Genomic DNA, 26,796 nt, shown 5'->3' with positions numbered 1-26,796 from the left:
TTAGTATAAAAGCATACAGTGATCTTTAGTTTTTGAGAGTGCATAATTAACTCTAAATGTTCAACGCCCAGAATTTGAAGTCAAATCAGAGAGTAGGTCCTCGACTCTAGATCAGACGATTGCCCTAGACAGGCAAATCCAAGCCAAATGTGAACCATCAACAACGTGACTGGCACAACCACAACCGCTTTCAGAGAAGCAAGCAGTAATAATGTGTATGCTAGCTGGCATTTAAAAATGTGTAATGCAGGAGAAGCAGAGAGCAGACAACAACCAGGTGAACTAGAAGGCCAAAGCCAACAGCTTGCGTGTTTATGGCGTATCAAGGTCTACAACCATTTCACCTTAGCAGGACAATGAGCTGCATCCATTTCTCTGTGCAGAGCTTGTGGAAAACAACAAGCTTCGTTTGCACCTGATCTGCATCAACTGGCTCCTGCTTCAATAGTTACAACCTCTTTAAATTAGACCTACGTAGGGCATGCTGCACCACAGACCTTGCGATGTAAGGCAGCAAATTAAGTGTTAAAAAACTAAATGGGCACCCTGGCAATAGTCCAGGAAATTCCTTGTCTAGCAAGGTCTGGCTAGGATGTCCCAGTCAAACTTCAACGTCCTACCCATACAAGTAAGATTTGCAAATTCTTAATAAAGTGAAGAAATGGAGGATCTTAGTTTAAATTGCATGTTAATGTTAATAAAGCTTAAATAGCGCTGAGCTGCCCCAGCGAAGGAACGCATAGAGGCCACGAACAAAAGGGACGCCATAAAAACCATAAGTTAGGCTGACGGAAAGAGGAAAGTCTTGATAGCTTTTCTAAAGGTGAGTAAACGGTCCATGCCTCGGACCTGCTCCATCAGGGAGTTCCACAGCCTAGCTGCCAGATAGCGGAAGGAACGACCTCCCGCCCGGCTGCGCTTTACCTGAGGGACAGCGACCGACTGCCGGTCCGCTGACCGTAACATGCGTGTAGGAACATACAGAGTGAGCAAATTGCTCAACAGGCTGGGGTGGGCGGATTTCACAATTTTGTGCTTTAAATTGAAGCATGAAAACAGTATAGAAACTGTAGCCGTAATCATTGCCTGAAGACCTTGTACAGAGATCCACAGCCTTTTCGCTAGGTTGCCGCTACAGAAATACCATATACATAAGTGGCCTACCTGCTTTTTGAATGCTTACAGTGGTGTAGAAATGTTCAGGAATACTCTGTGTACGCTCTTTAGTAGAATACAGGAACAATTAATTGTATCCTACTAAACCCTTGAGTGCCAAGTCAACCAAGGGCGAGGACACTACATATTTTAAAACATGCAGAAGGCAGGTATCGACTCATGGCTTATACACACCGTGTCCATCCAAATACATGACTGCACTAGACCTCAGTGTAATGCACAAACACACGTCCAAGTCTAAAAGGGTCAGCCGAGTTTCCACAGCAAAGCAAAAAAATACAGTTGTTGGGACGGAAAACGTCCCTAAAGAGCTACCATTATAGTAGTGAAAGGGTGCTGCCTTTACTGGGAGTTAAGGCAGCACGAGCCTGGTGATGGCAGCATGCCGTGTACTGATCATTAGAAGCGAACAGGACCATTTTATCGGTGTCACGGTAGTAGAGCCTACAGACTCACTCAGTTAAGGCCCTGCTGCTGTGTGTACAACTCACCCCTGGCCCTCATTGGGTTGGTCACTCCCGTGGCTTGTGATGTGGGGCGACAGCTTTGGAGCCATTCCTACTGTGACAGACTGCTTTCTGGAGGAAGGGCAGAGGAATTTTAGACTTTGATCGAGACTCAAGAGTAGGAATCATAAGGCTCTGACTACTAGTGGGAGTGGGGCATATATGAATGTCATCTATAGTGAATGGGGAATAATTACTATGACTAGCGAGAAGGGAGTGGGACTCAGGGACCCGCCTATGACACGCAAAAGCACAGACCAGGGGCTGTGTGTATTGTTTGTGAATGTTGTATTTTACTTTGTGCTCGTATATAAATGATCTTTTTTTTAAATAAAAGTATTTGACTGGACAATCATTTATTGCTGATGCTCGACCACACAACCACTGAGAATCAAGTGCTGAAGTGGTACTTGTACCAGTGGCTCAGGATCTACAGTAGGTCAGGCCTGGGACATCAGGAGACAAAAGGCCTCAACCTCCATGGTTGGCCGCAGTAGCTCCTGCTTGCTCAGTGGACCTCTGAACAGGGATACGATTACAGTGATGATTAGAGTCCCCCTAAACTCTGAACGAGAGGGATAAGCAACCGGGGTACAGTAGAATAATTTAAATTGGAGCAGATTGTTATTGTGTAAACTAATGCTTTTAAGAGCTGCAAATAGGATATTCCGCTCCACTGAATCATACACTTTTCACAGTGGCTTTCACTTAATTCAACCCTCCATTAGTTTGCTAATTTAAACACCCTCTTGTGGTTAAATTCCGACCTTTGAGGCCGAACAAGACTGATTCCCAAGAATAAGAGGGATGTGCGCATGAATCTGTGCGAGTAAAGACTTTGCAAGAGGTAAATTACCACAGTGAACTGCAGAGTCTACACTTTCTCTTGGACTTGTTGTGGAGATGCAGAACGCTCATCATAGGCCTACTGTTAGGGGGTGGGTCCCCATGCGATTATTTCTGATCCATTCATTGCTTTGAGATGAAAGTCAGGAGATTAATGTTAGAATAATTAATTTTGGAATCATATTTTCTATCCTTTTCCCACAAATTTCACATTAAAATGTTTATTTTAATCAAAAGTTAATGTAATTTTTTCACTGTTGCCAGTAGTACACCGACTACTGAGTACAGTTCTTTGTTTCTCGAATTCATGTATGAGATGGCGATGGAGCCACCATTAAGCATAAGCACCGTCTAAGCAGACATCTTCCTGGAATACTAGTCCCCATTTGAATTTGGGGAAGTGAGAAAGAGCAGAGAGCCAAGCATAGGCTTTTAGTAGAATCTAATGGAGGTATTTTTCTGACAAGCTACTCTCCAATCTAGTACTTAAGCAAAACACTAGCTACACAAGGCATTCAACAAACCATCAATTGCAAGCTACATCAAGCAAACAGGTAACTCTAATAGACATGGAATAGCGGGAAACTAGGAATAGAACTATAAATACTGGAAGTAAAGGGATTAAAAATGTACAGGTACCCAAGATGCAGCTGGTTACCGCTCCAAATCCGCGCGGTAGCTGGCAAATTAAGGTAATGCAGGATTAAAGATCAAAAATGTTTCAGAAATTAAACTGGTTACTCCTAGAGGTCAGGTAAGCTGGCGTAGTCTGGTGACAAAAAAGCTATAGTTTCATCAACCTAAAAGAACTGTCTTCTATGAGCAAAATACCAGATTCAGTCCTACATGCTTCTTGAAGCTACGCTATCTATTCTGGTGCAGAAGCTTTTTGTAGCATTTGTAGTTTCTGCAGAAATCTTTTTTTAATATTTCCATAGTCAAGTTTGGACAAGGCCAAACCAGTCACAAGTGTCTTTTGGAGGTCGGATGGGATGAAGGGACTGATCCTAATGGACAAAGAATACTGCAGGGACTGGAACCTTCCTGGAATTTATCAGAAAAGTTTGAATTCGTCCCCTGCTCTATCTAGACCAAGTTTTCGCTCACTTGCTCCCAGGATGGACTGAGAGCAGGCACTCCAACTTACAGTTCACCTGCCCATGTCTTCAATTCTTGATATCATGCTCAAGAATGTCCCACAGTGGCCTCCCCTTCCACAACAAACAACCACAAGCCTGTAGCAGACCCCTGCACTTCAAACCCACATGTCTTTACACCAGGGACAGACAGCCCTGATTCATGCCTATCATATCCCTACCACATGGCATTCAGAACAGGGTGCCCATGCTCCTGCTCGCCTTTTTGCACTTGATATCAGATGAATGAGGTAACTGACAGCAGGCCTCTTTTTTCTACCCAAGCCCACATACTTTGTTCTCTGGCCCATGTTTTATGAGCAGGCATTCCAGAGCTGCCACTGCATCACAGAAAAAACATGTCCCGGCTGCCACCGGAGTACATGGCGCAGTGCAAGTCTGCCAGAGTGCCAGGGGTACTTCTCAAATACGCCACAGCGGCTCGATTTGCCAGTAGAGTGATGAAAACGTGTCAGGGGCAAAGTTCCCCATTTAGCTCATGGTGGTATGATCTGCCTTTCGTGCTTTCAATGCCTCTCCATGTAGCGTGTCTGCTGCTCATTGTGTGTTCTCAAGTGTGAGGAGATTAGCATGTTGAAAAGCACAGGTATGAAACCACAGCAAGACGGACAAGAGTGCGATAAGGACAGTTGGAAGCGGTAGGTTTCCGAGCAGACGTCCCTGGAGGGTAGGGAGGTGGGAGAGGGTTAAAGCTTCCAGTCTTGGAGGAATTCATCAATTAGAAGAGGTTCCTCCACCACACTAAAGGACTTAACATCCACTGTCTAAACTCTAAACGTTCCCGCCGGTGTGTGATTATTACCATGAGGTGCTGTTCAATGCAGGTTCATGTACAGGTGGGCAGATGAAGACCATGGAAAACTAATCATGCAGCCTTAGGACTATGGTAAGAGTCTCAGGGTGGGTTAATGTCCTTCAAAGGCGTTCAGTCTTGGAAGCTAAATCAGATTAGTAAAAAGCCATGAAAAAAAAAGGCATTAACAGTCCTCACATTAACAAAATGTCTCTTTGTTAAACTAAAGTCTGACTTTAGGACTTCAACAACCTCAATAACACCCCCACCTCTATCCCCCCATGCTCCAGTCGCTTAGACACGTGCTCTCCCTCAGTGCCCCCCCCGCCCCAACTCCTTACCCAACTGCACGCTGGACACAATCATGACCACCCTCCTCCAAGTGAAAGAAGAACTCCACACCCTCAAAGAGTTACTTCTCACGCACCCCAGACACCCCCCTCTCAACACCACTCAACGAAACAACAACCCCCCCCTCACATCCCACTCACCCCTAACATTGGACCTCTATCCCCTCTCGCAATACCGCCAACCGCCCCCAGCGCACTATCAAGACACATCCTACACACCCCTTACATTGGACCTCTATCCCCTCTCGCAATACCTCCAACCGACCCCAGCGCACTATCAAGACTCTCTCGGACCTCGACATACATACCCTACTCCGCACATATGTCCCGGAAACCCAAAACGTCTTAGCCACCACACACCTGTCCATTCCTACGATTCTTTCCAACCATCTCAGACACCCCACGCATAACAACAGAGGCTCCGTGCCCAACAACCTCACTAAAGTCCCTCTCACTATAAACCCCTCCTCCTCACCTTGCACCCCCAGACTCAAATGCACACTTCTCAACTGTAGATCGGCCCAAAAACACTCGTCGGAGGTCGCTGACCTCATCATGTATCTGGACCTTGACCTAGCCATCCTAACTGAAACATGGCTAACTGAATCCTCTACTCCTATCATGGATATACTAGTCCCCCCCCAACTACTGCATCATTAGACTTGACAGGTCCAACAAGACAGGCGGCGGAATCGCATGCATTTACAAGAGCAACCTCTCAATTAATAAAGTCACCGCCCCTTCTCTTACCTCCTGTGAATACTTCTGCCTTGATGTCATCAGTGAAAACAAACCTGTATGCTCACTACACATCATTTACCACCCTCCTGGGGACAACCTCATCTTCTCCCAACAACTCATGGACACAATGTCAATCAACTCAGGACGGCAAAACACACAAATCTACCTTGGCGATTACAATCTGCACTGGAATGACTGCAGTGACGCAGTGGATAATAGCCTCAAAAATTTCCTTAACGCTTCTGACCTCACACAAATATGCAACAGCCCGACACATGACAAAGGCTCTATCCTCGACCTTGTCATCTCCAAAGAAGGCACTACTCAACTTGATTCAATCCAACCTTGTGACTGGTCAGACCACCATATTGTCACATTCTTCATCAAGGAAAAAGTTAAACGTATCCCGGTCCAATAATCCATGCCCAAAGTTTGGAAGAGAGACCTGAGGAAACTCAATCCAAACTCTCTACCCCCTAACAGCTGCAATCTCCTACTCCCCCCTACCGACGTCACTGACGTTCAGTACTTAACGGACCACTATCTCAACACCATGGCCTCAATAATCAATGAGGCTGCACCGATGCAACTGAAAAGAGTCTCCACCAAGATCTCCAACCCCTGGTACAATGGGAATCTCAATGAAGACAGGCGGGCTATGCGAATGGCAGAGCGCACCTGGAGATCTGCTCCGTCGGCACTGCACCTAAAAATTCCGAAGAAAAAGAGAAACGCCTACTTCAGGAAAATAAAACGCTCAAAATCAGAATTCTTCAGACTCCAGCTCGACCAAGCAAAAAACAGTCCAAGTAAACTGTTCGAGCTAATCCGATCACAATCTAAGGAACAACCCCCAGCTGCTGACATTATGGGCACTGCTCCTTCCTGTGAAGATTTCTCTGCTTTCTTTAACAAAAAAACGGACAACATAAGGAGCGATCTCCTCATTGACGCAAGCCTTTACTCAAAGCCCCACTGCATAACACCCAATGAACTAAAAAACAATGCAACATGGTCATCCTTTGACACCTACACTGAAGAAAAAATTGACAGAGTACTCAGCACCCTGAAACCATCCAACCACCTCACTGACCCTCTTCCTGCTAACGCTGTAAAAGACTTCACCCCTTTGCTCCTCCCACTCTGGACTAAAATTATCAATAGCTCACTTCAACAAGGAACCATCCCTGACTCCCTCAAAGTTGGACAAGTGACACCTTTACTGAAGAAACCAACAGCCGACCCCACTGATCTAAACAACTACCGTCCGATTACCAACATTCCCACTCTCGCCAAACTGTTGGAAAAATGCGTCCAACTACAACTGACAAAGCACATAGAACAGTCTGATCTCCTCAACCCTCATCAATCAGGCTTCCGAGCAGGGCACAGCACTGAAACCGCTATGACTCACATAATTGACGACGCCCTCCAAATTTTAGATCAAAATGATACCTGCCTCCTCATCCTTCTTGACCTCTCTTCCGCATTCGACACGGTGAAACATGAGAACTTACTCGAACTCTTAAAAACAAGACTGGGTTTCTCTGGGACTGTTCTTCAGTGGTTCACTTCCTTTCTACACAACCGGTCTCAAAAATTCAAGAGCAAAAACTTGATGTCCTCCTCAGTACCTGTTACGTTAGGTGTCCCCCAAGGTTCATGCCTATCCCCCACTTTATTCAACTTAGTTATGGAACCACTCACCACCCTGCTACAAGCATCCAATGTACACCTTCACATGTACGCCGATGACACTCAACTATATCTCAAGTTACAATCCCCCAAAGACATCATGCGTCTGAACTCAACGATCAGAAGCACCCAATCTTGGCTGGCTGATAACCACCTCAAACTCAATGCTATGAAAACAGAGTTCCTCCTGATCTCACCTCCCACGAAAATATCCACCACACAAACATGGCTTAAGCACCTAACAGCACTCAATGTCCAACCGACCATCGTGGATTCAGCAAAATCCTTAGGCATAACACTTGACACCAACCTCAACATGCAGCAGCATATCAGCAAGGCAACTAAGGGGGCGAACTTCCAAATAAATACCTTGAGGAAACTTAAACCCTTCCTCCCAGCCAAAGACTTCCAAACTGCAGTACAAGCACTAATCATCCCTCGCATAGACTACGGCAGCGTACCCCTCTGCAGCCTCCCACTAACTACAACTGCACCCCTCAGAGCTTCACTAAACGCGGGAGCTAGACTCATCACTGGATCTAAAAAACATTTGCATATCTCCCCTGACTTTAAAGCCATGAACTGGTTGTCTCTTGAAGCCAGAATACAGCTGAAAATTGCCTGCATGACGCACAAGGCTATACACCTGAAATCACCCGGCTACCTCACTCAGAAGTTGACAATTTCCGGCGGGTCCAGAACCACCAGAAGTACAAACAATCTTCTGCTGAAGCCTCGAAGATTCCGGAAGGAAAAAACCTACAAACGCTCCTTCTCAGGAATGGCGCCCAGGATCTGGAACTCACTCCCTCCTGAAACCAGACTCATCTCCTCCACTCTTCTTTTTAAGAAAGAAGTCAAAAGTATCCTCATGGCTAAATACACTTGAACTACTGCGTTTGATTTACTCTGCGTCGATCAGTATTACCGGTCCGATTCCTAGGCACATGTGTTTTACTTGTTTTATTGAGCTACCTAATTGTTCATGCTCCCTCATATCTGTATTATTTGTGATATTTGTGATATTTGTACTATTTACATTGATTTGATGACCTACCTTCCCACTATGCCATGCTACCTCATATCTGTACTATCTGTAATAGTTGTACTATTTACACTAACGTGATGATCTACCTTCCTACTATGCTCCCTTGTTTCCCTACCCTGGCACTTGCCTTTGTAAAGCGCTCTGTTATCTGCAAAGATCTTGTTCGCGCTATATAAAACTTTCAAAACAAAACAACAACTGATATACAAAATCCTGCATCACAAAGATTAAGTTTTAGTTGGCCCAGCACCACCCAGTCCCCCAGAAAGCAAATGGCTGTGGACCCACAGGTTAGGTACAGCTCTCCACACAAGAAAGCACTTGGTGTCCATCAATTAACTGTGCATTTCTTTTTTTTTACTCTGGAACGTCCGCAATGTCCTGCAGCCCCCACGTGCCAGACTCTCCTCCCCGGCACAGCGCGCGCTGCAGAAGGGACCCAATCAATTTTCCATGAGATTTCCAGTGTGGCAGTTCAACTCCAACTCATGTTTTAGTCAACAAAGCATCCAGACTGGGTAAAAACGGAGCCCCAAAAACAGACTAAGTACACTTCTATACGAGGGGATTGATGAAAGAAAAAAGGTGAGGAGGCTGGCTCTCTTAACAGTGCCAACAACACTTACCATTGAGATCAGGAAGAGGTCGGAGGAGGAGATCTGCTGCAGATACTCAGGATTTCGGTGCCGGAGTCTTTCGATGTAAACCAAGGCCAGCATCATGGAGCACGGGGAGATGCAGGCCTCGCTGTCGGACGAAACCACACAATCAGGAAAGGGGCACATTAAACACCTCACTGAAACAAAAATGTATTTTTCTAGAATCCCTGCATTTTTCCTTACATCGGCACAGTGGCCAACGCATACCATAAAGAGAACACACTGTATACAACCAACAGAGGAGAACAGATACCATATACCTTCATAGAGCACAAGTGATTCATAACCACAGTTTCAGTGGTCAAAACACTGATGTACATCTGTTTAAGGGATGGGACCCCACTAGTTGGGTCTAGGATACCGCGGAGGACAGGCACCACCCAACGAGGACAACTGTATCGTCTGCATGACAGCAGACAACTGGAATGTAGAAACAGAAGTCCTGGGATGTCTTGGAAAAGTTGTGCTGCTTTGCTTTCTGTTTCCCCACCAAGTGGACGCCAAAATGTATATTTCACCTAGAGGTGTGCCATGCTTTTGGTGTGATGGTTTGCGATGGAGCCTAGCTCCAAAAGCTTGGACATGCCCTCGCAAGGTGCCCGTGTGAAGGGAGAATGCTGCCCTCTTACAGTCTGCTACAAGACAACTGGCTACATCTGATAACAGGTCAGGCACTATCCTCCTAAAAGAAAGGCTGCTGCTCAGCCCTAGCAAATTCAACCAGTCCCCTATAAATTGAGTACTTTACTTTTAAGGTCTTGCCTACGTACAGATATAGCAGTCTGTGTCAATATATCTATTCTGTACAATACCAATAATTATGATGGGGCTTGGTTTAGCCCATTGCTCATCCCTGGTCAGCTTTCGTGCTAATCTCAATATCTTACTTCTTACCAAAATGATTTTCTTCGCCCTGTGCTCGGAGATCCCCAGGCCATTGGGCAGCTAGTTTACTCTTGAACCAAACCCCTGCCTGCTTAGCGCAGGTTGCCTGGAACTCACCGAGCAACATGGGAGGCATACTTCTTCTGCAGCCGTCGGATGGGGCTGGGAGCATTCTTCTGAAGCAACTCCACTGCAATATCTAAAATAGGAAAGGATGGGAAAGTTACTGAGAGCACTCTACGAACCAACCTCATCTTCAATTAGCAACCAGCTTTATCAATCAATCAAATTATGCTTTATTCGATTTTAGCAGAAATATAAAATCATAAAAGCAGCAATTAAAAAATAGTCACATTCATATAAGGTCTTCTTTAAAATACATCATTCTATACAGGCAATAAAACTGTACATCTGGGTTATAAAAAGAATATACCGTTATATGCAATATACAAAAAAAATAGGACTTCTCTCTTTCCATACTATATTTTTTACAAGTTATTACATTCTGTTTCTTCAATATGCTCTTTAAAAGGCCAGTCATAATTGCAGTGCAATATACATTTAATTGTTGTAAGAATAAATAAGCTGGGCGATATTGCTGCCATGTACCCTGCTTCAGATATTGCTTCATCCACCTTGCGCGTTCTCGGATGTAGTACTTGTAAAATAATACCAATTGGATTGTTGTTTGCTGGGAGACATTGTCACAAGGGCAAAGTACCAATTCTCTCGACCAATCGTTTTTATTTGGGAAAGTCACTAGACGATGGAATGATTCAAATCTAAACCTTGTTAGAATGTACCCATCAAAACCCCTCAGGCAATAACACAAATAGGGTTGAATCCTATAACAGACCAAGGTCATCTGATGTTGGATGACATATTTTTTTTATTAATTTCCCCAGTTAATGTTAACAGTTCAAAGTGACTTGTGCATAGTTGTTTCAATGCCTTTCTTGATATAGCCCAAACCATCTCGGCATTATCATAATACTCCGGTCTATTAAGGTCGTTAAATGACTTTCTAACTTTCTCTATTTAATCCCAATGTAGGTGTGGACGAGACTATGCCATAATAAAATTGGTTGCAATTTGATGAGATCTGTAATAAACTCAATGCCCAATTCGGCATGGCAGTTAAAAACAGATGTACTCTGGGGGACCGTGAGAATATATCTTAAAAAACAATTTGAATTGACGCCACAATATAAAAAACCCAAATACCTGCTTTATAAAACTAAAAGAAAGAAGCTTCATCTCGTAAGCAGAGTTTTCTTTTTGCTTCCATCATCCATCAATAACAGACTCAAGCAGGTCTTGTTACATCATGCCCTGCTTTTCACAGGCTCGGCTTTGATGGCTTGAAATGGATAAGACATCAACCAGTGGAATAGCAATCAGGTAAACGTTTCAACGAACAAACACTGCCCCAAGTAGCTCTTCAATCAAATGTAACTTTAGCGGACAACTGGGCGCTAAAACAAGGAGATAATGTTGGTCTGAAAAATTCTGTGGTTTTTCCTCGATGGCAATACTCTACTGAATGCAAGACATTTAAAAAAAACAACAAAACAGACTTCATGTGGAGGAGGGAAAAAAAGTGCTTATAGAGAAAAAAGCAACACTTGAACTGTGGGGGTAGTCACAACCTGCAGTCAGGCATTTCGAGGTGTGCACACAGACGGCACACAGGAGCCTATACCCTAGTCCAATCAGGTCACTGTAATTTGATAAACAACTCAGTATGGGGAGGGAGAGGAGGATGTAGTACATTGCCTACGATGCTCCCAGTGGAACTGGAAAACCTGGGCTTGAATAGTCACCAACCGAACTGGGTGATGCTAAACAAACTTTCGCACCCTCAAATCTGTTACCTGCCCAAGACTGGGTGCACCTTGAGTTTCATTCTCAGTTGTTAGCACTACAGAAGAAAAGTCACTATGGACAGAGAGCAAAGAAGTACAAACGATCTCATTAGTCAGTTCATATTCTGTTCATGCCCCATCACAACCAGCTCAGAATTTTTTAAGTAAAGACAGAGCCACACCAAAAGAGTTGGTTCCTGGATCTTTAGGGCAAATGCAGGCTACAGGCCGTTGTTAATGAGTGTGCTCAAACCTCAATGGAGTCTTAGAAGTGGTCTTCAAGCCCACGGTCGAGTGGAACAGACGTCAGAGGGTGGACCCTAGTGGAACAAACTAGGAGGAGCCGCAAATGAGTTTGCACAACAGGGTTTCTGGGGTATCCTTTCTGCAAGCCCAAAATGGTTAAGAAATGGAATTTCTCTGGTGACGTTTTCTGTAATACTGTGTCCAGCTTTGGGGGGACTCGTGAGGGTTACTGGGTCAAGCTCTGAAGTCCCATCTGGACACCTACTCTAGCTTTGTTGAGACAGTCTGGCGTACTGGATCTATTTCCAGAGAAATCATCAGAGTATCTGGCCCTGCTCTTAAGGCTTCGTTTCGAGGATAATCAAAATAGACAAGAAAAAAAACACACACTGAAAACGAGAACGTATGCTTTAAAAATGCACACTGGCTGAGAATAACATAACGTGCGCGTCAGAGAAGCAGGAACGATAAAATTATTAAAGGATCTGTTTTACATCAGGAGATGCATCTGTGGCAAAGTTGTCTGGCACTACAGAAGAAAACAGGTTTGAGGATTTTGCAACTGCAGTAAGAAGACTTCCAGCAGTCGGAGGATAAATAATTTGTGAACAAGCCTGAAAGAGACACAGAAGTGCCCCAGCACTGAGCAAACCATGTCAAAGCTGGAGACCAGAGCAGAATATGGAGTGAAGTGGGAGAGCTGGCTGGGCCCAGCAGTTCTCCATACAACCAGAATGTAAGGGTGCGCGCACCTTACTGCGGAGCTCAAAGGTGAACAAACTGACACGCCTTAGAATACAACTATTTCATTAATAAAACCTTCATAACAAATGCAGAGCCTTGTAAACACAAGGAGGCACTCAGCCAATTCTACTTTCTACCAAAAAGGATTCGGTCCACTTGAACAGAATGGCCCAGCATCAAAGCCTACTACTAACTAATGAGATACTTGAAATTAAGTATTTTTGCAGACACACAAGTTAGTCAGGCTTCGTTAAGGAGATTCAGGTTTCAGTGCAGGGTACAGTACTATTAACGGAGGAGAGTGGGGTCACACCCCAACAGGCACAAATCAAATGGCATTGGCCCAGCCATGCACAGTGGCCCAGAATATAACCAGTGAGGCCATGGCCGCCCATCAAATGCCAATGCTTCCTTTACTGCGATAACATCAGGAAAATGCATGTGGCCACTGCTGTAATATGTGCCACTCAGATGTGCTAACCAAGAAATGGAGTGAGGTGGCCAGGCCACACCACGTGAAGAACTGACGCAACCGGTGAGTCACCTGCAAGAACGCTCCGGGACAATGGTGACACAAAGCAGAAGGGGCACGTGGCGACACACCTCAGCTGGACTCGCAGAGACTTGTTACGTGGCTAGGAAGCAACACCTTCAACACACTTCAGGTGTGATCTAATTTCAAGGTACTGCCCTCGAGCCAGTCAGGCGAGGAATACATTCCTGGATCAGTGCTCATAAAGTCCACACTCTTTCAAGGAAACCTCAAGCAAAACAGTTAACTCAATCTGGCCTCTCAAACTGAACAGACATAGGAATCAAAGAATTTCTCAGGAAGGCTCCCAGTACCTCTGTAAGGCCATCCCAGCCCTAAGGGGAGTCATCTCACCAGCCTTGTGGCCCGTTGGAGGCAGCTTGAAGGAATCTCAAAGCTGCCCTGCCAGCCACTCTACCACTGAAGCCACAATATTTCCAATCAATTGCAAGCAGAGTGTTTTCTGGTGCCCCCAGTAACGTCTTAATGACCTCGAAGACTCACCTGCCACCGGGCTCGAGAGGTAGTCCAGGCTACAGTCCTTGTCCCAGCCATAGTACAAGCGCTTGCGCACACGCTCGCTCAGCTGGGGGTGTCCTGGCAGAAACTAAGGAGACAACAGACAAGAAAGTTGTTAGACTCAGCCCTCACTCATACACTTCCATAAACAATGGTGTAGTCTTGCACACCAGTGGCTGGCACGCACACGATACTCATGCATGATGACTGGAACATCTGCCCAGGCCGGTCCATCAGTCAGGTGAGTAAGCCAATTTTTTTTTTCCCCCAGCGCCTTGAGACCCTCACGGGTAAGTAGTGCGCTCTACAAATTCTTGATTGATTGATTGATTGAATGTACTTCCATGACTGCCCTATGACCAAAGATGCGGACTCGAGTCGGCACAGCGGAACTGTATTATGAAAGGGCTTCTGCTGCTTAACCGCGTGCTTATTCTGTGAGTGGTCCATGCCTGTGTGCCAGGGAGTGCGGCTCCAATAACAGCGTTGTGATCATACATGGAAAGCCAGCTGGAGTGGGATTGTTTGTAATGGCTGGGTGGGAAACTCATGGGACCAAGTAAGGAATGATGGAGACAACTGAAGGTTTAGTCTTAGAGGGGTGAAGGGTGAGTGCCAAGAGAGGAGGAGCTGGAAACCACACAGGTTGGGGATAAAGCATTAGATGCAGTGCAGGGGTAGGTCTGATGGGGCTAAGAAGGGAATGCTGGCAGGTGCAGGAGACTGTAGTGCCATGGATATCACAAGGGAAGGAAAGCTTGATAAGAGGAAGGGATACTTTTAGAGATATGGCACAGGAAGTGGTAGAACTGTGATGGAAATAGTGTTGGTGGAGATGAAATACAGTATGAGTGAGACTGTGACCCTCTTTCTACTCAAAATGTCGTTCTGCACAGTTCCTGAGAGAGAGCCTTACTGTGCATATCCCATAAAACCTGAAATTCCTATGGTTGCCAGGACAACATGGGATGATGGACACGAAGTCCTCCAATGGCAGTCAAACAGGCAACTACCAGAATCCAGAAGCACGTGAAAACCAAGATCTACCTGTGATATTCTAAACAATGAAAGTCAGCTTTCTACGGCTACCTCCAGCCATACCATCCCGTGCCTTCTATCCAGCCTCATGAGAAGAGCTGGCCCAGTGAGCTCTCACAGAAACCATTTAAAACACATTTAAAGGCAATAGCAGTGAGCTTGCAGAAAGGTTTCTCAAACACAAATGATTCACACTGAGCAGAATGCACTAGTGGTGGTGGATCGCACCTCCCTAGGCACGGCTGTAAACGGAGTATTTTTATGGCACCAACTGCTGGCCCATCCTGGATTTACACTGGGATATAAAAAACACAGGTGTTATTACCCAGCTCAATGGTACTCTTCATCAAGCTTGGAAGAATGAAGGTTGAGCTGCTCCACTGAAAACAAGCTAGTGACATGTATTGCTAAGTTCTCCAGCAGGCACCTGTGTATTTCATGCGTCAGGTTGCACAGCTGACCCAAAAAGATTTTATTCAAAATTATGAAAGAGAAAATTATTTCCCTAAAAGATGTCCCACAGGTTGCATCATTGACCTGTAGATGAAACTGTGCTAAACTTCCTACAATCATGAGAATTTTAGCTTTCAGATCGGTATTAACATTCTACATCACTTCATTTCAGAATTATTACATTCTGAGTTATTTGACACAATTTAGAGCAAACGATTTGCCACTAGAAGAACTTTCTTTCAAGTACTTATTTTGTACAGACTAGACTACGGAAACTTCATTTTATGTTAGCCGATTACCTTGCACATCGACTCCTAGTCATCTAAAAAGAGGCTGCACTCTAACTGAATCTTCCTCCTAGAACATCCCACTTTAGGAAACTAAACTGGCTGAATGTCAAAAAAGCACCCAAATTCTTACCCTTGAAGTACAGACCAGCTTTTGGAACAGCACCCATTTATCATAGTGAAAGCTTCACATACACTGCCCCTTGCAATCTTTGTTCATCTTCTGTGCTCGTTGACATCCCCAGATCAAACACTTCAGATCCCAGAGTGCTCTCTCTTGCAGCTCAGCCACACTGCGGAACAAACTCCTCACCCATTTCAGAGGGACTCCAGTCCAGGAAGGATCTGAAAACAAGGCTCTTTGTTGACCCATGACATCACCTGATTAAGCTGATCCAAGTGACAGGACACTAGTGCGTTAATAAACCACACTTTTCAATTCTTTAACAACTTCATCCATCCATGGTCTTAGACACTGCCCATGAACATACATTGCTTCAAAGACTTAATGTGTCAGGTAAACCCCTGTTCGGCCCTTAAATGGCTTGCTTCCTGTGATCCCACATTATATTACTTCTTCCTTCTTCTCTGAACAATTTACCTCCATTGTATGTGTCCCTCAAGGCTCAATCATTGTCCCTCTTCTCTTCAAGCAGATCATTGCTCTCCATCTAGCCGCAGCTCCTCCTTCAACCTCAGCTACTACAACTATGCTGATGACGCACAGATCATGCTGAAGCTAGAAATCCCATAGAGTCTCCAATGATGTGTCCCAAGCAGTTGACAAATGGATTCTATCTAACCACATTAAACAGAACACGTCCAGAAGACCGCAATACTATTTTGGGCCAAGTGGACTACTTCCAGCCCGTGTCAAGAGTTAGACTTACCACCGAGTCACTTGATTCAAGTAACTGAAGCGTGATCATTACTCCAATCACTCTACTATCACAAGTAAACCAAGTTTCCAAAGAAAGCTTCTCTGCCGCAAGAGACCTGTCCCACATTTACCCTTAACGAGGTACCCCACAGAAAGGATGAATCGAAACTGCTTTTGTAACATCGCTGCTCGACTGGGCCAATAATAATAATAATAATAATATAATAATAATCCACATTTGTAAAGCGCGAACAATCACCCGTAAGGGTCTCTAGGCGTTGGGGGCCGTCAGGAAGATTAAGCAAGCTATTGCCCAGAGTCACATGGTGCTGGGCTAATCTGCCGCCGGCACCAGGGATCGAACTGTGATCCCCAGATTCCGGAGTCAGTCGCCCTGGCGCCACACCTCTTCCTCACGCCACACCTGTCACTTTCATTCAAATTCGCAACCTTCAGAGAACACAGACTAGATAGCTCCTGAAACTTAGTCTTGAGGCACATTTCACCAGTCACCAACTCCTTGAACTGGTGGCTAGACATCATATTTAAAGAAATTGTGCATTACATACCGAGCTACCAGACTACTGGACCACTCTTCCTTCAACATTACCTCAGCACCTACTACCAATCTGTACTCCAAAGCTGAAGTTTGGCCAGCTACCTACTTAAAAGGCTCCAATAGCAGAAGTCCCTTTTCTGTTCAGACAGTTAATCAGGTTTGCGGCACTTAGTCTGGATCACAAATCTAAACCCTCATGCACTTCAAAAATACATGACCAACCTGCAACCCTGACGTTTGCAAATATACACTCCAAAAGGGCACTAGGAACCAAATGAGAATGCAGGGGCATGAACCACTGTATGCTCTATAACACTTTACACAACAAAGGACATTTAAATAAGCTAATTTATTGGTCAGTGGCGCACTAAGCAAAGTATTTATAATCCTAATATCGAAAATATTAATAGAAACAGATATACAATAATTCCTGGATATAAAAACTGGAATTATAAGCATGGTTACTTCTCAAATAGGTTAGTGCTGTAAAAAATATATATATATTTTTTTTAAAACACTCACCATGAGACCCATGGTATCTATCTACCCAGAGAACAGACATACATTGACCCCTCAACGATCGTTTCCTGGGCCATACAAAAAAAATATATATATCCTCCATCGGTCACATATCACTTTACTCCCGCCCACCGACAAAAGCATACAATAACTATTGAGGGGTCTGTCCAGCTTCATTCTGCGATACTTTTATAACATTAGAAGTGCAAACAGACGACTACTAAGTAAGGAGTTTGAACATCGATGGGGAGAACCAGTAAAGAGATGAACTTGTGTAGTATTTCTGCTGCAGAAGATGCTATTCATTATCTGGTACAAATGCATGTCCTGGTAGATATTAACAACAGTAGGATGTAAAACCTTTTTTTTTTTTTAAATGGAAAGGTTTTAGAAACACCACTTCAAATCCTCTCGTTTGATTTGTGCTGTTCAGTTATTTTAGGTTTCTTCTTACTCCTGAAACCTCCTTGTACACTTGAACAAACTGGTAATTGGCATTAGATGAGTCATCACCTTAAATACAGATTAGGCTGACTTGTTCTCACTCTGCGGAAACACTTGGCATCCTGTTGGCACAGGGGCTTGTGGAAGGTTGCCAGATCCCTGGTGTAATGATGTGTCAGCTGATGTTTGCAGTGTGCTTATGCATGACATTCCACAATGAGACCGTTGCAAAGCTTGCTAAGGGACAAAGCTCATCTCAGCTAGCCTTACTCGAAAACACAAGGCCCAGACCGGTCCCCAAGCCATATTTCAGACAGCCATTGTCCACCTCAACTTGATGCCCATGCTCAATGCTGTGCTGCGAACCACTGCACCTTGCTTGATCGTTTAGCAGACTGTGGTATCCAAGTAAAGGTTCACCAACGCCTGAAACTTTCTTTTGGGCTAGAATCAGGCTGTTGAGTTCCCACCCTATCAATCTAGTTTTCTTACTCTCCCTCATAGGTTTTCCCAAGGGTCCTCTCACAGCCCAACTATCTTCAAGGCAGATGCATCTCAACTAGCCAGACTTTTGCCTATTCTGGCAGAAGACACGCAGCTTGATCAGGCTCGCACACATGGTCACTCCACCTTCCACACCTACCATCTCAAGGTGGGCAGCTGGAGGGATTGCAACCTGTAAGAGTTTAATATGGCACAACTGTCAGAATAGTCTTTGATGTATCTTCTGATATCAGAGCCCCAGACTGGTGGCGCGTTGAGATGGATTCCTGTCTATTCCTACTCACTCAGCCAATACATGAAGTCTATGTTAACTCTCCACTATCCTTCACTGCCCAGATTAACACACTTTGTAACAGCTGCTTTTTAAAAAACAATAAGAGTGATTAGGAAGATTATCCCTTTCCAAACCACTGATACAAGACAACAGCTCAGGCTGCCATGTTACTCGGGCAAGATCTTGGTAGTTTTTAGTACTTTCGCCTTTCCAAATATCTAGTTCAGAATTCTGCCAAACAACTTTTTCTAAAATTACTCTGCCACTCGCATGTTTCCAGGGGCTTAATGCATCTGTCGGCTTTGCATGGAAAAGCTTTGCATTTTCAAGGCTCTCAGTGTCGGCCAAAAGAAGTTTATAGTCTAGGCACCATACAGCTGTTCTCAAAACTTGGTTCTATGCTAGCTTCCTCAAACTCTTCCTCTCGGGCGTTCTTCATATTCCCGAGCTCGGCATGGGAGGCCGGTCTTTCATCTTCCTACCCTCGAAGGAGGGGAGAGGAGTTGGCCTAACGGCTAGGGCGATCGACCTCGGACCTGGAGGAACTGGGTTCGAGTCTCGGTAACGACGCCAAAACCTCCTGTGATTCTGGGCAAATCACTTAATCTCCCCGTTCCCCGTGCCTAAATTGAAAGTAACTGGAAAACGTAAAAATGTAACGTAACTGGAAAAATATGTAAAGCGCTCTGATATCTGATTCGGTTCGGGTCTAGTTCGCGCTATATACTCTGCAAAAAAAAAAAAAAAATTCCTCTGTTCCTCGGTACCTCTTATTTGTCTAGCTCGATGATGTGTGTTGTCTTTGTACCAGGACATCACCAACCTCAGGTGAGGAACGGGGGGCGTGAGGCCGAGGGTGGCTTTGCCTTTTGGATAAATGTGGATCAGAGTGCCAGCCATTCTTACACCAACATGCACTAGAACCAGAGGGACGGAGAATGTATAGAACATGGAGGACAATTTAGCATACAACAAAAAGTAAAAGTCACAGCAAAAAAACAACAACAAAAAAACAAACAAGAGTAGTTGTCAAGTAAAGACTGAAATAATGGCTTCAATGATGGGGGGGGGGGGGGGGGGGGCGAACGCATGAAATGACATTCTAGCATCATTTCCATGAGGTCATAGAATAAAATACCTTCCTACCTTAAGGATACAGCTTTGGGACCCACAGGTAATACTTAACTGGGGAAATCACGTGATAGCCGACATCAGGAGCACATTTATTTGGACAACAGGGAATACATCAGAGGGGATCAAACCTAATTTAAAGGCACATCTGTGGTGCCCACATGCAATTCATAGGAGGAGATGGAATAAATTTAACAAAGTAGGTTGTGGTCACTGAATAATCTAATGCTATGGCCTATCTGGGGGACGTAGCGCCCACAAGCCAAATGGCAAAGAGGATGACTGAATAAACTAAACTATAGGTATTCCTGAAAAGCATCTTCTCCTGGACCAGCCTGGCAGACAATTACGGTGTACTAGCTGCCAACTCTCTTGCCTCATTTAGCAAAGGCCTTTAGACATGGCTATTTATTTATAAATCCGTTTTTTTCTCTCAATCCTCTGGGCTTACGTTCAGGTTTAGCGCCAAGACACCTCCGGGTATTCAAGTTATATTAACATAACATATGTGGGGACCACAGAAGATGGCTTCTGAATAACTAAACTTAAGGACCTTACTGGTGTACAAAACGGCGAGTATTAGTGGGTATTGTTGAACAGCCCAATTTCAGGACATGTCTGCGGGCCCCAAGGCTATATGTACACATCAGAGGAGATCATTGAATAAACTAACTACAGAACCTTTATGGGTGGCTCACAGGCGACATGTTACAGGGGACAGTCAGTCAGTAAATCTTTATTTCGATGATTGAAAACCATTATAAAAATACATTTTAAGAAAAAGAGAAAAAATTACATTTACATTTCTGAACTATATTAAAGACAAAATTTGTACAGTTATAAAACAAGGTGTTATATACATCATTGCTTAACCTCTTGTATTTCTTAATCTCACTGCTACTTTAAAAAAATCATAACAGAGCATAAAGTGTGCATATCATTTGCTCTTTGTAAAAAGAGTAGTGCAGTTTTAGCATGACGAAATTTTGCCTCTTTTAAAATATCCACCAAAAATCTACGTCGGGGGATCGGATAAAATGAACACAAAAGTACAAAATGAAGGGTGTCCTGCGGAGACCTATTGTCGCAGCCGCAGGCACCCTTCTGCTCAATTGTTAAAGTAAAACCAGATGGATAAGATAAAATATTGGGTAACAAATTGAGCCTAAAACGACACATTAAAAACCTGTCCTGCTGATTGTGCATCAAGAATAGATAGGGTTCCATGCGCTCCCCATTACTTACTAAACAATGAGCTGCTACTGATCTCTTTAGTAAATAAGCGCTTAATCTCTTTAGTAAATAAGCGCTTAATCTGTCAGATGCAAATTTTCCTAACAGCAGTTTTTTAATTTGAGATTTACAGGAGGTGGAAATTGCAGTCGGGTTACTAAAGAGGTTATACTGGTCTATGTTCTCTAGCATACCCTTGACATAATTTAGCCAAGGGATTTGCAACCCCTTATCCCTTTGTAGGCAATCTTCAACAATTACCCTGCTTAGTTCTGCCTCAGGGTTTACCCAGATTCTGAGCCATGCCATAATGGGCCTCACCTTTACCTGGTCTATAATGTATGGGGTCCCAAGTTCGGTGTGCGCAATTTCTGCTGGGGTGCTCTGTGGGATCTTTAAGATCCTGCGAAGGAATTTATCTTCCTCCAGCTGTAAATATTTTGCATCCCTGAAACCCCAGACCTCTGCTCCATACAAGGCCTTTGCAATACTTATGGAGCCATATAGGCTCATTACTTGTTCTGGTGACCAGCGACCCAGCCTACGGGCAAAATTTAATATCGCGCCGTTTGAGGAAACCAGCTTTGTACAGCGTTCCTCAATCGGGGAACTAAACTGTATCTCCCCATCAAATAGGAGGCCTAGGTAGGGAAAAGTACTTACAGTTTCCAGTATGTGGGTCCCTATTTTAAATACGAATTTCCTAGAGGGCCTTTTACCTGCCACCATCACAAAGGACTTGCTCAGATTCACGGACAGATCTAAGTTGTCCATGAACTTTACAAATCCGTCAACAAGGTATTCTAAACTCCGTGATGTTCGTGCGAGCAGAACTGCGTCATCCGCATACAGCAGTACCGGAATATGACGCGTTCCTGCTTTAGGGCAGTCTACATTCTGGGCGATAAGGGTTCTCTCCAGATCATTAATGTACAGAGAGAACAAGAAGGGAGCAAGGATGCACCCTTGCCTCACTCCGCTAGTGCGCGGAAAGTGATCGGTACTACCCCCCCCCCTCCGTGCTAAAGCGGACCCTGGCAGTGTTGTTCTAATGTAATTCTCTGAGGATATTTATCCTGGGTCAATTCCCATGTTGTTCATCATGGCCCACAGTTTGTTCCTGTTTACATTGTCATAGGCTGCAGCCAAATCCATAATTCCCATATAAATAGTTCCATTACTTGCTTCCGTATACTTGGCAACTAATAAATAGAGATTAAGACACTGATCGCTAGTTGATTTACCCGATCTAAAGCCATACTGGGTATCTGCTATGGTATGCTGCTCTTCTGCCCAGGCCATAAGACGATTCAATACCACCCGGCCCAGTATTTTGGCTGAGACATCAATCAGCGATATTGGTCTATAGCATTGAGGGTTGTCCCTACTCCCCTTCTTGAAAATAGGGACAATTAGTGCAGTAGACCAGGATCTTGGGAGCCCAGATTTAATGGCCGCATTTAGAACCCTCGTCATGATTGGCGCCCATAAATCCATGTTACTTCGGTATAGATCTGGCGGGGTACCATCGGGCCCTGGAGCTTTGTTTGGAGTCAGGCCTTGAATAGCCTTAGATGTTTCTATAAGTGAGAAATCTATTTCCAGACTCCGTATCCCATCCCAACTTCCTTCTGGCATTGTGTCATGGGTGTGATTGTAAAGACCCTCAAAATGGGTTGCCCATTGTTCAGGAAGTATATTGGTGCTAATCACGGGGGCACTACTGTCCTGAAAGCAAGGCCTATTAATAATTCTCCAGAATTCCGTGAAATCCCTGTTCTCCCCTGCCTCCCTTAGGTCAGCCCAGACTTCCGCTTGCAGCGCGGCCTTTCTCCGTTTTACCATGATTTTATATATCTGTCTACAAAGGGCCACTTTTGGTTTGTCCCTGGGGTTAGCTTTAAGGCTCGATTTTAGGTCTCTTAGTGCTCGAGAGCAATTAGTGTCGAACCATCTTGGTTGTGTGATGTTCCTTCTGGGGCCTTTTGCTTTCAATAATTCATCAACCAAGTTAGTTAGCGACCCAAACACCGTGACCAACTCGCGTCCCTCTATTGAAGGTTCTAGGCAATCTTCAATCTTGCCTTTTTCTTTTAGAGATTTATAGAATTCCTGGGCATTGATTTTCGACCACCTAAGTCGCCTCCCCAGATCAGTTGGCCTCAACTCAGTATCAGCTTGTTTACCCCTTTTCGGGCAGCCGCTATGTATTAATTCCAAAACTAAGGGGTTATGATCACTAAAAATGCTCCATTCCGTTCTAACCTCTGCAATCCAGTGTTTTGCAAAAGTGGATATCACCATATAATCTATAATGGAGGAATGTCCTCTTCCTTTAAATGTTGGAGTAAGAATACCCTCTATTCTCGGGACAATCAGATCAATCGTGTGAGTTAGTGTGTGGGTATCTAGTAGTTTAGTTAGTGTTATTCCCTCCTTATTGTGTTCAAAATGTGGCCCGCTCTCTGTCGGACAGGACGACCAATCTGCAGTTACTGGGAGCAGATTTGGGCATAGGTGACAATTTAGATAGCCCATCACCAAGACAATTGGTTCCACCCCCCCTTTCCTTTGTTCAGCCTCTTGGTTGAGTCTGCAGTCTAGTTCCTGAAGTACAGCGTTATTTCCATTTACAGGTCCTGAGTTATAGATGTTAAATAACAATAACCTCAACCCTTGCCCTTGAAATGTCACCGCCTGAAGAGTGTGTGACGTCCAGGAGGGTAGTGTCCATATTCCTTCTAGATTAAGGTCAACATATAGTGCTAACCCTCCCTTTGCCCTTCCCGATCTACTTTCTTGAGCTGGCACGGAAAAACATTTATAGCCCTCTATTTGGTAAGGGGAGCATTCGAACGCCCAGGTCTCCTGAAAAGCTAGTATGTGGAACCCACGTAGGTGGTTTCTCCAATCTGCATTTTCTAATTTCCCAGCAAGGCCAGCTATATTCCAGGACATTATATTAAGCCCTCCCCCAGGTACTTTTCCGACATTTGTTCCCTGAGTATGTGACAGGTTCATCCCTCCTCATTAACAGGGGACAGTCAAATAACTACAGGACTTGTCTGAGGGGCCCACAGCGATACTTAGGGGGAAACCACTGAATTACCATATTTCAGGACCAGTTTGTGGGTTCCGCAGGAACAGGTTCATTCGCATTTAAGTCTGCAGCGACAGTGGAAAGGTCAAATTCCAAACAAAGATCTGTGTTATCTTAAGTAGTACAACTACAGGGTCTCGCTGGTTTATACAGCAACCAAACTAAGCACATTTTTTAATGCCCCTGAAATATCACCGCTCCTACAGTAGGTCAGTAGAGATCCTGCGTGTACATACATATCCAGTCCACAGTATCAGACTGGACACTCATTTAGACTACAAAGTCACTCTATGCTGTGACAACTGTCAACCTCTTGACGAAAAGTGCAAGTGAAGTCAGGCGTTTAAGGGGTGATCCCATTAAGTTGAATGCAGAATTACACTTTTTTGGGAGGGTAATAATGGTTGGAAAAGCAGGTGACCACATTACAGGCTATGGTTTGTGAGGCGGGTGAACCGAAGTAGAAAGAAGGTGACACCTGCCAAGTATGGGTGAGTTGTCAACTACCTGTTCCTCTTGAGTCACTCCTCTCACTAACAGAGGGACATAGATGTCCCATCGTCCTCTTTTCTCTAGGCTCTTGTATGTGTGTCCCTCTCCAAAGACGCCTGTCTCTACTGATCCTTCTTTCAAAGCAGCTTCCTGGCCAAGGGCATTTTATTCTGTACTGTGTCACACGAACTTCATGCTGTTGTCATGGAGGGCTACCAGCCCCTCCTCTCCCTTGAGACCACCATGACATCTGCCTTCTTATGTGACCTACCTCAGGGCAACTATCCTCCTTTATCCCCCCTTACCTACCTGTTCACCTCCCCACCCAAGTCTGGGCCTTTGCTTTGATATGGCGTCACCCTCTCCTTTCCTCCGACTACTTTCCAGTCCTATTCTTTCACCAATGTGCTGCCAAGTGAATCAATTTTGTGACACTTTGAGCAAGTCCTCTTTTTCAGTTCGTGCATTTACGTTTAGCTTATGCTCATACTAGTGAAAACGAAACTACAGTTTCCAGGACGTTCAACACTTGTTGAAAATACCAACGGTGGCAATGACAACCACTTGGCAGCCGTGTGTGACAATGAATGTGTCATTCTGTTAAGTCCTTCGGGTTGAGTTCGCGCTATATAAAACTGCAACAAAAAAAAACGACCCACTGTCCACCACTGCTTTCTACTTCCACACACCCCTTTCCCATAACCCTGCTTTCCCCTATTTCACGCCCCTTGCATCTACCTACGACTTACCAGTCTGGTATCTTAGCAAAGAGCACAATGCATTCTGGGACTTGTAGTTCTCACAGTAAGCTGCCGTATCTGTCCCAGCGCTCATAGTTCTGCTGGTTAACAGTTAGGGGTAGCTAAGGATGTCACAAAGAGGGGAGAGGGGGTCCCTGGGCGGTTGCGCCTCGCACCCCCAAGTCCTCCCCCCGTGTCCTCCGGCCTCTCCCCTCACATACCCCAGCTCGCCTCCGCTCCCTGCCCTCCACTGCCCGGCCTCTCCGCGTCCTGTCAGAGGCCTGCGCTCCCCTCCGCCACTTCACCTCCGTGTCCCCTAGAGACGGTTCTCACCTCGGGGCCCTCCCCCTCACCTCCAGGCGGCCCTTGCCCTCACCTCCTGACGGCCCTTCCCCTCACCTCCTGGCGGCCCTTCCCCTCCGGGACACTCACCGGGAAGTCTCTGAAGCCGTCCGGCAGCTGGAAGCCGCGGTCCCCGTCGCCCTCCTCCAGCTCCGGGCGCCACAGCCGGGCCATCCTCCCTGGGGCCTCTAGGCCGCGCTCGATCCCCGGCCTCGCGTAGCTCCTAGCCCGCCTCCGCGCGCTTCTCGTGGGCCTCTCGCGCTACTCGAGCCCCGCTCCGGGCCTGCTTGGGCCGCGCGTCGGTGTGTGTTTGTTGCGTGTGTCTCCGGGCGTGAGGGAGACGGCGGCGGCTCTCGGTCCCTCCCCTTCGGCTGCCCTCCAGTCCCGGGGCGGGTCAGCGCCTCCCCTCGCCCCTCCCAGGGCGGGCCCGTCACCCCCGCTGCATCACAAGCGCCCGCCCGGGTCTGGCTGCTTCCAGAGTCGGCTCAGGCCCTCGGGCGTCAGGCGGGTTTGAGGCGCTTCACTCATGTGGACACATTCAGGATATCATGACCGCGGGCAGAGGAGGGCTTCGAGCCACAAACCACCATGAAGTCAAGCTTGGGTTGTAGTAAATTGACATCCTATAAGCGCAAAAATTAACTTTATTTTTCCTTTGGGGGTAAAGTAGTGAACTCACATACTTTGAAATAATGACACAAACACAGTGGTATGAGGTACTGGAACTGGTCCAGGGCACGTGCGCCTGTTTTATTAGCAGAGTCGCCAGACCTGTGATAGAGGCAAACGTGGGCCTTGCTTTACTATCCAAGTTCAGCTAGGATGGTCTTTTAATTGCCTGGTAAAATTTGTCTAATGGAAAATCAACACGTTAAAATCATACTTACAAAATATTCATGCTGTAAGGACCACAGACTCCGAATTTCAATTATGGATTTTTATAATAAAACCAAAAATAATTGCATATAAACACACTGCAAAATCAATGAATATAGTGTAGAGGCGCAGTCTAGCGTACGCACGTCACGTAACCACGTG

General features: G+C 45.3%; 1 protein-coding gene across 2 annotated transcripts in view; it reads right to left on the bottom strand.

Moving 5' to 3' along the window:
- The window catches only part of CNPPD1 (cyclin Pas1/PHO80 domain containing 1), a 34,366-nt gene extending 8,231 nt beyond the window's left edge, over positions 1-26,135 (bottom strand). The window contains exons 1-4 of one of the 2 annotated variants that reach the window (XM_078679199.1): positions 25,849-26,135; positions 13,748-13,850; positions 9,974-10,055; positions 8,939-9,059 (exon numbers count right to left, since the gene is read on the bottom strand). In XM_078679199.1, coding sequence (XP_078535325.1) covers positions 8,939-9,059; positions 9,974-10,055; positions 13,748-13,850; positions 25,849-25,932 — 390 coding nt within the window. In that variant the 5' untranslated portion in view covers positions 25,933-26,135. Of the gene's footprint in view, positions 1-8,938; positions 9,109-9,973; positions 10,056-13,747; positions 13,851-25,848 lie in introns of both variants that reach the window. The other variant, XM_078679200.1, reaches the window with a different exon arrangement.
- Positions 26,136-26,796: the final 661 nt, after the last annotated feature.

The sequence above is a fragment of the Lissotriton helveticus genome, chromosome 3_1 (genome assembly GCF_964261635.1).
Source record: "Lissotriton helveticus chromosome 3_1, aLisHel1.1, whole genome shotgun sequence".
In the NCBI taxonomy this organism is placed as follows: Eukaryota; Metazoa; Chordata; class Amphibia; order Caudata; family Salamandridae; genus Lissotriton; species Lissotriton helveticus.
Note: the sequence above shows the minus strand (reverse complement) of the source record. Positions and strands in the feature narration are given on the sequence as shown.